The following is a 15,218-nucleotide window of genomic DNA, read 5'->3' on the forward strand; positions in this document are numbered from 1 at the left end:
AAGTCTCATAGAAAATAATGTTTTCTGCTCACAGTCCCAGAGTACAAATATGTCAGTTTCTGAAGCTGAGACTTTTTGTTCTTACTGACTTAAAAAACATTTCTTAAATACTTAGGAATTTTTCCAATTAAAAAATAAACATGGTACTTAGCAGGAAAACATACTTTTCCATGTTAAGCCAAGAAGACAGAATATCCCAGAGAAGGAATTTCCTTATACTCAGAGAGATGGGAGGTAACCCTCTCTCTGACATGGGGCACTTGGAACCTTAGAAATGTACCAGAAGCATAGATAACACCAAATTGTTTGGAAGACTACAGGGCATGCTTTTGCTTAGCACCTATGATAATAGGCAATAGAGCTCTAGAAATGGATTCTCTACACTAGTGAAGACAGAGTGGTGGGGTAGAGTCAAAGTACAAGTCTGATTTTGGAGAAGAAGAAGCCATTATAGTCTTATACTAGAAAAATTGGTGATATCAACTGCTGTATTATCTCTCTAGCTTGCCATCATTCTTTAGTGTTTGATTTCAAATGTCTTCTCATAATTTCTCCAGACTTCTACACCTGCTTTTCCAAAATGTTCCTAATATTCTGGGCATGAACAATAACTTCCTTGGCCTGTCTCTCTGCACAATCGGAAAGGCTTCATTTGGTCAAGTTGACTTTGTCAAAGGAGTTATTTGTTCCCTGTGTGATGTTTGCAGAGTCCTAGTCATGTGTACATTATTTAGATATTTACTGAGAAACTAGCACAACTTTGTGTTAGTAGCTGTGTCTGTTGCACAGACATGTGTGTGCACATGGCATTTCTCTTCTGTCAGGAAACAAGAATCTTTCCCCGAGATTAAATGTGAAATGTGGTTTAATTTTCCAAATACCAGGGTCACATTATTTTCCAAGGGCTACTAAAAGGATTTCACATCCAGTTAGTTACTTGGTTGGAACTAGGTCCTACCAGGGGTCCTCAAACTTTTTAAACAGGGGGCCATTTACTGTCCCTCAGACCATTGGAGGGTCTGACTATAGTAAAAACAAAACTTATGAATGAATTCTTATGCATACTGCATATATCTAATTTTTCAATGAAGAAAAAAAAAAACAGATACACATACAATATGTGGCCCTCGGGCCATAGTTTGAGGACCACTGTGTGGTCTGTGCCCTCGTTGCTTCCCATTTGTACAAATGCAGTTCTATTGGAACAGGTCTTGCCTATGAGTTTATTTATTCTACGACTAAGTTTATTTTTGGTGTTATTTGTTTTAAGGCCACTCTCAAGCATTTTCAGAGCAGCCTTGGGCTCTGTGCTCAACTATCATCCTACAGTGCTTCTTAAGAAGATATCACACTTTAGTTGGCATATACAAAGTCACTGCCTTCACCTTTGACCTATCTTTCTGGCCTCTCTAGAGCTATTTTCTTTGTTTTTGCTCTATTTTGTATGTTTGCTTGTTTTTGGCTGCACAGGATTGTATTCGGGGCTTCCACCTATATCTGTGCTTAGGAATCACTTTGAAGTTCTCAGAGAATTTTATATGTTGCTGGGACTCAGCCAGTATTGACTATGTATGAAACAAGAACTTTGTACCAATCCCTGCACTATCACTCTGATTGCTCTCAATTTCATCTTCCCATAATAAAAATCAGTTTTGTGACATATCCTATAGTCCTCAAAATTTTGGCCCATAGAGAAAATTTTTGCTGATGCCTACACTGGAAGATGGGGAAGAGACTCGAGGTCTGCGACATGTGATTTCACCAATTTGACTTTGTGACAGGAAAACTTTTACAATCACCATTAAAACAATTTAACTTTAAAATGGGAGAATCAGACTATGCAACATGCATGTACTAGGGGCCTAGTGACCTTCAGATATCTCCTGACTCCCAGCTAGCTTCTTTAGGGCTCCCTTGACATCTTTATTTCGCAGAGTATAGATGGTAGGGTTCAGCATAGGGGTGACAACATTGCCAAAGATTTGCACAGGGGTGACCAGCACCTCGCTGAGCGAAGGTTGAGTATAGATGAGTGCACAGGGACCGAAGAACAGTGTGACCACAGCAAGGTGGGATGCGCAGGTGGACGCAGCCTTGCGCCGCCCCTCAGCTGAGTGCATCCTGAGGATAGCCACCACGATGCGCACATAAGAGGCCAGGATGAGCAGGAAGCACGTCATGGGCACCAGGCCAATGTTGGTGAAGCTCACGGTCTCAATGATGATAGTGTTGCCACAGGCCAGTTTGACCACTGGGAAGATGTCACAGAAGAAATAGTCCACCACATTAGACCCACAGTAGGGCAGCTGGAAGGTGAGTGTGGTGAGGATTGTGGCATGGAATGAGCTGGTAAACCAGGTGCCTGCTGCCAGCAGGCTGCACACTCGGCGGTTCATAATGATGGTGTATCGCAGTGGGTGGCAAATGGCTGCAAATCTGTCATACGCCATGACTGTGTAGAGCAGACATTCAGTGCTGCCGAGGAAGTGGTAGAAAAAAACCTGGGCCATGCAGCCTCCCAGGGAGATGACACGGTTCCCCAGCAGCAGGTTGGCCAACATCTTAGGGGTGCTGACAGAGGAGAAGCCGATGTCCAGCACAGACAAGTTGCACAGGAAGAAATACATGGGAGTGTGAAGGCGGGAGTCGGACAGCACTGCCACGAGGATTAGCAGGTTTCCAGCCAGGGTGCAGAGGTAGAAGATCAAGAACACCACGAAGAGCACCATTTCCTGCCCCTGGGTGTGGGGGATGCCCAAGAGTATGAACTCTGTGACTGAGGTATGGTTCTTTATCGCCATCCACCTTCGGTTTTATCCTGTAAAGGGGAGAAAATGCACAAAATGAATGACTGGAGGGATAACGTTTTGCCACTGGCTGCCATTTTAGTCACAAAGTTGGACTCTACTTGTTTGGTTTGTTTGGATTTTTTGTTTTGTTTTGTTGGGGGTGATACTTGGATGTGCTTAGAGCTTACTCCTAGTTCTGTGCTCAGAGATCACTCCTGGCAGGCTCGGGGGATCATATAGGATACTAAGATCAAACCTAGGTAAGCCACGTATTGCTCTGGCCCTAGTAGCGGTCTATTTTCAGGTTTGTGGAGTATTCCTTTATCTTCCTATCACAGTTAGAGAATTTAAAATTCCATACATTTATTAGACAAGTCTAAACTTTCATTCTCCTAATGTTTAAGAAGCCTTCTCTAGTAAATATTTTAGCACTTCAAATTAACTATTATTTTGGATCAGCTTGGGTAGTTTGTAGTTTTCAAGAAATTGTACAAAAGAAATTTTGTTTCTTTTAAAATTCTAAATTTATATTAATGGTTGTCCCACCAAATAGTTGGGTATATCTACATTAGAGCTCCTGTTTCATTTCTGGTACTGATACCTTTTTTTCTCTTGTTTCTTCTCAGTCTTGGATCACTTCTATTTACCTTTCAAAACAATATTGTAGTTTCATTGACTTTCTTATTTTCATGTTTTAAATTTTATTTATTTCTGCTCTTACAAGCCCCATTTCTTTACGTTTTTTCTTTACTTAAATGGGAATAATTGTGCCTTTTTTCTAGACTGAGGCAAAGCAGATTGTAGATTTGAGACCATTAGGAATAAACTAAAAATACAAGTAGTTACTATTATAAAACTCTCCCTGAAAACTTTAAAATATTTTCTAATACATAAGCAATATTTTCCCTGTACACTTTACCAATAGACTAGAAGCACATTACTTTCTAAATATTTATAAATTTATGAATAATTTTCTGGTTTTGATTTGCAATTTTATCTATACAGTCAGAGAAATACTTTCTAAAATTAAATTTAAAAAAATCATACAGAAAGAGGACCATTAGACAGCCAAATATATAGACTTTATACAGAATAAATCTTACATAATTAAATCTGAAAGGAACAAAAACATTATCTCTATTATTTATGCTTCAAATCTTATATGAAATAATGAAGTTCAAGAGGAAAAATATTGCCCAGTGCCATAGATTCAGAATCCTAATTTGGATCTATGATATAACTCAGAATCAGCTGATACTATTACCTGACTTCACTTAAGCACAGTGAGAACATTCACACACACACACACACACACACACACACACACACACACACACACACACTTTTCTGTGAGCGGGGGTAACTTTATTCATGTTCTTGTATTTTGAAGGGAGCTCAACTGTGAATTAATATCTGTCCAGACACCCCCAGAGAAAAGATGTGTGATATGACATCTTAAATGAAGATGATCGCAGTAAGGTAAAACAGGCAAAATTTCTCTTCCTCAAAAGAAATTTTATAACTGGTCCACTTAGAGTAAATAGTGGAAGGAGGTGGATGTTAAGGACAAAAGAGAGACTCAGCAGAAAGAGGAGAGAGCAATGAAGAAAGATGGCTAAATGCAAGTAGCAATAGCACAGTTGAGGCTTACAGGCTTCAGGCAGGAGTATTCTGGGCCACATCAAATGCAGGTTTATTCTTATCTGTCTGCTGTTGCCACTGTGGGTGTTTTTCTGGATCACCTTTCTTAGGAAGGCTTCTCTGGACTGGCTTGTTCTGAGAGACTTGAAATTTGTGAAGTTTCTAGTTTTTCTGCCTGTCAACTTCTCAGTTGCTGTGCAGATGAGCTTCCAGTCCAGACTCCATGGTGCTGGGGCCAGGCTGCAGGCACTGGCGCCTGCTCTGTGAGCAGACACAGAGGCTTAAAGGGAGTCGGAGGCCCTAAGGGACCCAAATCCTTGAAGTCTGCTCTGAGTCCCTAAGGTTCAGCAGCAGAAACATCACTTACTCATTAATTGTTTGGGAAACTGATACTCTTTACCTTCAAGAATAGGACCTAGTACACAAGATGATGAAATATTTCCCTAGACCCATGTATAAGTGCTCTTTAGTCCCTAGAGAATAGTTGACTTATTATCTCTAAGTGATGCTTCCTAAGTTTATTACTAACACTAACAACTGTGAATGATTGGCTCTTATCTAATCTAACTTGTTTATGATTAACTTGTATGAGAATTGAAGTGTAAATCTTGAACGATAATATTTAAGTTGAAATCCCATGTATACAATAATGGATACATAGGAATCAATAAGTTGCTTAAATTGAGGGTCACGTTTCTTAGAAAATGGAAAATACATCTCATATTTTAATTAATTTTCAAATATACCTCTGCAGACTTTAAAGGTAGCACTACTGATGATTTTTAAATAACTCCTGCTGACGAATTACTCTTATTGGGAGTTCTAGATTACCGGCATTTTTATTGAGAATAGTGCATGCGCTATAAAAGTGATCTTTTCAAATCATATACTTCAGTGATTTTTAATAAATTTTAGCTATGCAACAATCTACCATTTTTTAAAAAATCCTCATTCTCCATGGTTTTGCTGAATCTATCCTTTGCCCCAGGAATCCACTACTTTCTTTCTTTATCAATTTTTCATCGCTAGATAATTCATACAAATAAAATTACATATCCTGCTGCTTTAAATTGGCATAATGTTTTCAAGTTTTAAGCACATTGTCACAGATGTCAGGATTTCATTCTCTTTTATGATTAAAAATCTACTGTATAGATATCTCATTATCAGTTTATTCATGCCATCTGTTCATTAGTTTATGGTCATATGGGTTATTTCTACATCCAATTAGTGATAACAGTAAAAATTATATTCAATTATTTGTGGAATATGCTTTAAATCATGTATGTATATAACCAGAGAAAAGATATTGGATCTAGACAGCAATTTTTTTTAAAGAAACACTTCACTTCTTTTTTATTTATTTATTTATTTTTTTTTTTGGTTTTTGGGTCACACCTGGCAGCACTCAGGGGATACTCCTGGCTCCAGGCTCAGAAATTGCCCCTAGAAGGCTCGGGGGACCATATGGGATGCCGGGATTCGAACCACCATCCTTCTGCATGCAAGATGCTGTGCTATCTCTCCGGCCCAAGACAGTAATATTTTTAATTATTTATTCAAGTATATTATTAAAGAAAATGTATTGTTGACATAACAGATCATAATATATTTGTTTCACGATGACAGAAACAAAGTTATTAAGAAATAGAAATATAACAGAGAATTAAAAAATGGAAAAAAGAGGAGAGAGTTCATTAGTAGTTATATTTGTGAAAATTATCGTATCACCAATAAAGTCATTAATGCAATAGCTGAAGGTTTAGTATGCTCCCATTTTTTTCCTCAGACATGGAAAAACACTACAAAAAAAGATGTGTCTGTATGTGTGTGTGTGGGGTGATAATCGTTTGAGTAGGCACAGCAAAATATGGAAGACATTGGAAATAAATACCTTTGGTCTAAAAAACAGGGAGATCTTACCCCCAAAGCACCTTGGCATAAGACCAACTCAAGGCTCCAGGCATACTCATTTGTCCAACCCCCTAGTCATTCTCAGTGGTCAGCTCTTAAGTCTCACAGTTGTTGCTTTTGAGTTTCTGTAGTTATAGATCCTGGGTTCTGTACAGGCCCTGTGTCAAAGACCAGGTGATGTGTTCCATCTCTCCATCACTTAACATTGCAGAGAATCTTGTCCTAAAAGACAACTATTGCTGTTGCCTGTTTATTAGGGTGATATAAGAACTGTTTTTTGAAGTTAGTCAATGCTGTGGAGGTAGTAGGGCCTTCCTTGGTAGAATTTATGTTCCTGGTGCTGGTATGGGAAACCATGTTTGTTTCTATAGGTGGTATCCTCAGTTCAGGGGTGAATAGTCAATGTCAAGTCAACTGGAGTCTAAGCCAAGTCATTATGCCTAGTGTCTAAGTTGTAATGTCCTACTGCAGTATAAACATTTTTGTGTTCCCATCTCTATTAGATAAGAATATGTTTGCAACTGTTAACTTTTCCCATTTTGATGTGCCTATGCAAAAAGGGAAAATGTCACAGGGAGTTACTAGTGGGTTTGGGGGTGCTGAGAATCAAGACCAACAGTCCCCAGAGCATTTTGTTTACATGAATTCTGAACAGAGATTTGTCTACTAGTACACAGTAATACTAGTATATATAGTGGAGTATATAGTATACTAGTATACTACTAGTATATTGAATGGATAGTATATTGAAAGGATAGAGCAGGGGTCTCAAACTCAATTTACCTGGGGGCCTCAGGAGGCAAAGTTGGGGTAAGGCAGGGCCGCATAAGGGATTTCACAAAAATAAGTCCTCAGACGTCATTATGAACAGTTTTAATTATTTCTTCTGAACATGAATAGAACATTGAGTGAAGATTATGAACAGTTCTTCTGAACATGGCATCTATTGCCTATTCCTTGCTGCCAGAGACTTGACAGCACTTCTTCTCACAAATATGAACCATATTTGGCTTTAGAGAGGAAGCAGTTGAGACCCTCAATATGGCTTGAAGATGATCATCATTAAGTCTAGACCTGTACTCTGACTTATAAAAGTTTAATGTGAAGAATAACTTTTCACACAAATATGTGCTCCCCAAAAGGCACATGGTGTGCTTGAACATTCGGGAAAGCTCAGGGAAACTGGGGGCAATTCTCTCAAAAATTGCCCATGCATGTCTGCTTTTACACTAATCTCCTTGAACTTGGCTTTGAGATCAGAGTTGCATTGCAGGTCAATGAGCTCCATTTGAAGCACAGGAGGGGCCATCTTGCACATAAAGGAAAAGGGATCCTCAAAATTTTGAAAGTGGCTCTGTGTTTTTTTGAAGTCTGAAATCTGTGATGAAATTTCTTCTCTAGCTTAAAAATAGCATCAATATATTTCTCCAGCACTGAATGGTATGCCTGTATCCACAAGTTCCTTGCATGCTGGGGAAATGGCAAAGGTTTGTCTGAGAGAGCTGGGATTTTCATAACACAAGTTTTGTGGAGAATGCTCTCACGTTGTCATAGGCAGCACTGATAAAATGCCCCAGGCCTTGTAACATCTTGTTTAGTACATTCAGCTTATGTGTGATGTCAACAAGAAAAGCTAAGTCCATGAGCCATTTGTGATTACTCAACTCAGAAACAGCATTCCCATCGTTCTCCATGAAGGCTTTCACTTCTCTCAACTCAAAAAATCTTTTCAGGACATTTCCCCTGCTGAACCAACATACCTCGGTGAAATAGAGCACATCTCCATATTCTGGCTCCATTTCCTCTAAAAAAAAAATCACAGAACATCCTGTGCTTTAAACCTCTGGATCTGATTTGGTTGATGCATTTCACAGCAACAGACATCACATTGTCAACATGGCAGGCATTTACTGCAAAGGGCCTGCTGATGAATAATGCAGTGAAGAGCAATGGCCTACTCTATACGCTCCTCTTCAAGTTTTTTTTTTTTGAACGAGTGCCACCCGTCCATTTTTCCTCCCTGTCATTGATGGCTCTCCATCGGTTATTATTTCAACAAACCTCTTTCCATGGCAAACCTGCATTCTCAATGGCAATCACACAGATGCTGAAATATCTCATTAGCGGTGGTCTGGCCATGCCATTGGAATTATTGTGAGCAGCTCCTCTGTCAATTCAAAATTGCAATCAACACCATGGACATAAATTGTGAACTGTGCAGTGTCTGTTATATCTATGCCCTGGTCAAGAACAATTGAGTATGCATTAAAACATTTGGCTTTCTCACACAGTTGATGATAAATGTCACTTGACATGTCAGAAATGCTCTCTGCCACAGTGTTGGCAGAAAGGCTGATTTTGCTAAACTGACCTTTCTTTTCTGGACAGACAATACCTGCAGCCTGTAATATGCATTTTTTAACAAACTCTCCTTCTGTGAATGGTTTCCCTGCCTTAGCAATCATCTCACTAACCATGTAACTGCTTCGACTGATGCAACATTCTCTTTGGTTGCTTTCTTGAAGAAATCTTGTTGCCTCATTAGACATGCTTTAACACTGGCAACCCGCTCTCTCATTTCCTTCATATTTTGCACATTCCTCAGCATGTTTAGTTGAATAATGGCATTTCAAGTTGTATTCCTTGTGCACTGCAACTTTCTCTGAGCAAATAAGACATGCAGGGATGCCCCTGTGCTCAACAAAGAAATATGGCGTCTCCCACTTTTCCTGAAATTGTCTGTGCTCATCATCAATCTTTCTCTTCACTGCAGGCTTTGATGAAGTCATGATGAAGGTGTGAACAAAATCAATTCTGTAATAACTTTACCATCTCTCCCTTCTCTCCCTTAGGCCTCCGATAATGCAAGGGACAGAGGGCAGAAGCAAGCAGAAATGACGTCTGAGCCAGGCGCAAAGTATTCGCGATTATTTGCTTACAAATATTCACAATAAAAATCGCATAAGTAAGAAAAAATCGCAAAATATCGCATTAAACATTTGCATACTAAGCTCATCACTCTTTGTGGTGAGCTTCCTACAGGTGAGCTGGGAACTCTCCAGCTCTTTTCTCTTCTGTGTCCTGAAAATTATTATTGCAAGAATGTCTTTCATTTTTCTTTAAAACCATAGATGAGTGAGGCCATTCTGCAATTTTTCTCTTTCTCTCTGACTTATTTAACTCAGCCTAATAACTACATTTTGAACTGTCCTAATAATGAGAATGTATGAGGGAAATGGAAAGCCTGTTTTGAGTACAGGCAGGGGTCGGGTGGGGAGGAGGGAGATTTGGGACGTTGGTGATGGGAATACGTTGTACTGGTGATGGGTGGCGTTCTTTACATGACTGAAACCCAAACACAATCATGTATGTAATCAAGGTTTTTAAATTAAAAAAAATATATATATAAAGAAAATGAGCACTGAAGGAAACATCTAGATTGAATTAGAAATTTTCTTCTAATTATTTGTACTATATGATCCTTTTCAAAAATTATGGTTTATCATAAAATTCCAATAAAATATTTGCATGAAAATATTGAATATAATATAAAATTAAATCTGAAAACCAGTCTGCAGTTAATAAAAGTTTGCATGTAATACAATAAAAAAAAACCTTTGCATATACCAAACAGAACTACTCGGGGTATGCAAATATTTAATACGATTTTTTCTTACTAATGCGATTTTTATTGCAATTATTTATTAAGCGAATAATCGCAAATACTGCAATATTTGAAGGCCAGCCATGGGCCACAAAATGTTGTATGGAGGGCCGCAATGGCCCACGAGTCTCGAGTTTGAAACCCCTGGGATAGAGGAAATTGCCGCCGTATGACAAGCTATTTGATAATGGTTATGCCTATTAAAGAGATGTATCTAAAAGAAATATTCAAAGAAATTTATATGTCCCTCTTTTTTGAAAACGACAGGAAGGGGTAAGATCTGGGGTGCACCTTCAATGTGTGGTTTGGTTTTGAGCAGTCTAGGGAGGATGGCTCCAGCATTTCCCATAAAAGGAAATGTCCTCCAACAACAACTGAACAGGTCTTCTGGAAACATAATGAAAGACTCTATCCTAGGCCTTTATCCTAGGATCAGTGCAAAAACCAAGACCACCAACTATAGGAGACTGATTAAAACAACAGTGGATGGAACAGAACTTCTAGAACCAGTAAAGAAAGACTACATCATAGGCCTCAACTTTGACATATGCAGATACCAAAATCTCTAGAAACAGAGGTCTGATTTTATCATCCATGATGGAACAGAAGTGTTTTCCATACACCATAAAAAGGACCTAAGGGAAAGCAAATAACCATATATGGAGTCGGTAGATATTCCCATGACAGAATACTTCAAGACAGAGAAACCGTGTATCTATTAGGCCAAGGGAATTCCCTTTCTAATTTCCCCAATATTTACTGTGCCTATGCAGGAAAAAAACATAGCACAAAATAATTTGGTGGGTTTGTTATTGTTGTTGCTGTTTGTGTGTGTGTGTTTTGTTTTGTTTTTATTTCAGGACCGAGGTTAGTGCATGATGTTTGTCTTTATTGCTGTGGTGCGTTTTTGAATTTTTTGTTTCATTTTTTTTGTATTATTGATGTGTTTCTCTTCCTTTTTACCTTCTTTTCTCATTAATATTTATAGCCTTTAGAAGGACTCCACCCATTTTTGCTTGCTTGATTATTACCACCATTTTATTTATTTATTTTCTTTTTCTTTTCCTCAAACAGAACCACATATCTTGAACCAACTTGTTCCACCTTTCAATTTGAGGGGGAAACAATGGAGGGCACCAAGGACCAAACAGTTGTATGAATCACTAAGTAGTAATAAAAATGATTGAACTTAAATACCAAACCCAATCTAACGACAACAGAATTCGATACCCAATCTACAACAAGGTAGCCACAGAGGGGACCACTTATACTAGCAGCCCAGGGGGTAAGGGGAGGGGAATATAGGATGTATGCTGGGAACAGGGGTGGAGGGAGGACATCTTTTGGTGGTGGGAATTCCCCTAATCCAATGTCAATATGTACCTAAAATATTACTGTGAAAGATATGTAATCCACTTTGGTCAAAATAAAAAATTATTATAAAGGAAAAAAAAGGAAATGTCCTCAAGTGGGAAATTTCTCAGGAATCAAATCTGGTAGACAGCAAAAGTCCACGGTACAGGGAGGTGAAGGCAGAGGGATCACCAAGAGAAAATCAGTAGCAGCAGACTGTTGGTCTCTTTCTTACGCTGAGAATCTAGACCAGGGGTGGCGAACACGCAGCTCTCAAGCTGCATGCAGCTCCCGGCCAAAATGAATACAGACTCTTCGCCTCTTATCATTATTTTGTATACAAACTTTGCCAAGTTTGAATTTTGTTGTGCTTCTTCGGAGAAGGGACCTCTGAGGAGAGATCTCCGAGTGTGTAGTGCCGTCTCTCATCCCTTGGAAACAACTGCACGGGCCAGCAAGTGGGGGGACCCCGTGTGTCACATGTTGGGTGCATCTTGCCATTAGTTCTTAGTGTGGAGGACGCAAGCACACCCTCACCACTCACTGCAGGATTTTGATCCTCACTCAAAATGGCAAAATACAATATGTGTTTAATATATTATTGTTAAAATTATGTGCTTTTGTGTGAGTGTTTGTCTGTTTTGGCAGGTCACTGCGTGGTGTGGCTCTGTGACTCTCACAGTTTAAAATCTTGGCTCTTTCTCTCAAACTTGTTTGCCACCCCTGATCTAGACAATAATGTTTTAACTTTAGTTAAAATAACACAAAGGAAAGAATACTCATGACCACTTGTATATTTTTTCTTTCTATTTATTTTTTTTAATGGGATGGTGAGGAACTGAATTTGTGCTAATTTTAACTAGGATGGAATACTATCATTGACCCACAACCTTTGGCCCATGTTTCCAATTCTTTGTGTGTACACTCAGAAAAGGACTGCTGAATTATACCATAGTTCTGTGCGTACCAATTCAACTCTTTTCCACAATGGCTGTCCAGTTTATTTAACCACCAATGATGGAAGGAAATAAGGATTTCCCTATATCCTCAGCTAGGTCATTTGCATTGGGTGTGGCACTGGAATGCTGTAGCCCAGATAGAAAGAGATGAATGTGCTCTTTACTTCTGAAAATTCTACAAAGGAATCATCCAAGACTAGAATGAACCAGTATGGGTGATCATAATTTTCTTTTGGAGCTTTGTAGAGGAGTCAAACCATTTTTTGCCTGGGAAGATGACAGGTTTGGATGCTATTTTTCTATCTTAACCAATTTTTTTCCTTTAATACTAATGCCCATCTCCAAACTTTCCAATCCTCTCAGTAAATAAGTTCCAGTCCTCTGCTGTCCTCCTCATTGTATAGGGTTGTGTATCCAGACTGTCCTCCAGGAGACCAGGGCTTGCTTACACAATGGTGGTTAAAAAAGAGTTCTCAGGAGTGGCATCAAGATGCGGAAGCAGCTTGTGGGGAGACTTTGGCTCATCACTGGCTTCCCTGAGATTCCCAATTGATACAAGGTATCTGGTTCATGGTAAACTCAAAATCGAGATGCCATATGAACTGGCAATCCCTCTTTTAGGTATACATCCCTAGGACAGAAAAACATTCATCCAAAAGGATGTATGCATACTGCTATTCATTACAGAATTCAATGCAATAGCTAAGACTTAGAATCAACCTAGGTGTCCAACAACAAATGAGTGGTTCATGAAGATGTGGTACATCTGTACAATTGAATACTACATAACTATAAAGAATGATGCAATCATGCAAATTGCAGCAACATGGATGGAACTGGAAGATATAATGTTAAATGAAGTAAGTCAGAAGGATGATAAATATAGAATTATATCATTTATATGTAGTATTTAGAATAATTGCATGAAAAAATGCAATGGTCAATATGGGAGTTGTCACAAATACCCTTGACTCCAGAGTATAGCAAGAAGGAAAGAAACTGAATGGAAGAGGAGAAACTCAAATATGAAAGGATGGGGGCCAGGGGCCAAGTGGTCTCAGGTACATTGGTGGAGGAAAGAAAAGGGACAGAACCAAATATCCAAACCAAAGTCAACAACAATGGAATCAAGAGACTCAAACTCTAACAATCTAAACATAAAATGGGCCTGTTATACTGGCAGGCTGGGAGGTAAAGGGTGGTGTTTGGGATACACTATTGGAACATGGTGGAGAGAGGTTGACACTGGTGGTAGGATTGGCCATGATTCATTATACATCTTAAACCCAAATATGAAGGGCTTTCTAAATCACAATGGTTCTAATAAAATAAAATAAAATTTAAAAAACAAGTTCTCAGGATTGAAGTGATAGCATAGTAGTTAAGGTATTTGCCTTGCATGCAACTGACCAAGGTTTGATCCCTGGCATACCATATGGTCCCCCAAGCCTGCCGGGAGTAATTTCTGAGTGCAGAGCCAGGAGTAATCCCTTAGTGCTGCAAGTGTGCCCCCACTGAAAAAAGTTCTCAGACCTGAGAGAGTGATATCCATAACCTAAGTACATGCAGGCATAGGGAGACCTGAGTTTGGTCCCTGGCACCACAGATTCCCCAAGTAACCCCCAAAGATTGATCTAAGAATAGCCCTGGAGCACCATTTTGTGTGTATCCTAAAAAAATACACAAGCAACAACAAATAAATATTTCCCAAATGCTGTAAATATATGTATATTTAGGAAGAAAAATAGAAACAAGTTTTGATTTGTTCATAGTTTAGCATACTACGCTGTAATAATGAATGAATCCATAAATGTGATGCTATAAATAACAAAAAATAAGGTAAAGGTGAAAAAAAGAAAGTTTCAGTAGAATTTAATAAAAAGTTTAAAAACATGGTATGTGGAATTGTAGTTCACTAGCAAAGCATATGATTTGTATGGACAAGACATTGGGTTTAATTTCCTTCAGCATTACAAACAACCTTGCAGCATAGTTTTGTGGTACATAAACAAATTATTCTCAAGGGAAAGAGGAAGAACAATAAATGCAAAATCACTAGGCCTGGTCTACTGCTCACTTTTCTTTTCCATTCTGATGATCTTCCTTCCTAATTGTTCACTATTAAATACATAAAAACATTCAATAAGACAGTGAAAGATGGCTTTTACTATATTGTCATTGTAGAATATTATCAAAATAGTTATTAAAATATTTCAAATAATGAATTATATGATAAAGGAATGACAATAGACTAGATAATTCTTGCATATTGAGAATGTCCATAATTACAGACATTATTGTGCCCTTTTTCCTAATTTAACTAGAAAAGCATAAATAATGCTATTCTCTTCACTTGAATTATTATTTTTATAAAGGTAGAATCAGTGTTTTTATTTATTTGGGGAGGGGCTTGGACCACACCGGTTACGCTCAGGGATTACTCCTGTCTATGCACTCAGAAATCACTCCTGGCTTTGGGGGACCATATGGGATGCTGAGAATCAAACCCAGGTCCATCCTGGGTCAGCTGTGTGCAAGGCAAAAGCCCTACTGCTGTACTATCGCTCCAGGCACAAAGTCTGTTCTTAAAGAAAGCAAAATATACCAGTAAATCACCTAGCTACAAGAATTTATTTCTAATGATTTATTAGTTCAGTTCCTTTGATTTAAGACAAGCTAGTAGGTACCCAGGGAGAACACAAAGTAAAGAGATCAGGCCAGTACCATGAATGGAATACCTCTCTTCTGGGCCAAGCCATGAAATTCATCACCATAATTATGTACTGTCTGTCTGCACTGATCTCTGATCTAGTTGCCCATCTCTCTCTCTGAGGTTATGGAACATAAGGTAAGATTCACACCTGACACTGATGATAGCCAAGTCTAAGTACAGAGAGG

At 38.7% G+C, this 15,218-nt stretch overlaps 2 protein-coding genes across 2 annotated transcripts in view; one reads left to right on the top strand and one right to left on the bottom strand.

The window, feature by feature from the left end:
* LOC126015454 (NADH dehydrogenase [ubiquinone] 1 alpha subcomplex subunit 6) overlaps positions 1–15,218 on the top strand; it is a 566,806-nt gene that overhangs the window by 360,591 nt on the left and 190,997 nt on the right. The gene's annotated exons all lie outside the window — the stretch shown is intronic.
* On the bottom strand, positions 1,863–2,801 carry LOC126015786 (olfactory receptor 958-like). The gene has a single exon (XM_049778370.1). It carries the CDS (start codon positions 2,799–2,801, stop codon positions 1,863–1,865), a length of 939 nt encoding a protein of 312 aa, XP_049634327.1.

Source organism: Suncus etruscus, chromosome 8 (assembly GCF_024139225.1).
Source record: "Suncus etruscus isolate mSunEtr1 chromosome 8, mSunEtr1.pri.cur, whole genome shotgun sequence".
In the NCBI taxonomy this organism is placed as follows: Eukaryota; Metazoa; Chordata; class Mammalia; order Eulipotyphla; family Soricidae; genus Suncus; species Suncus etruscus.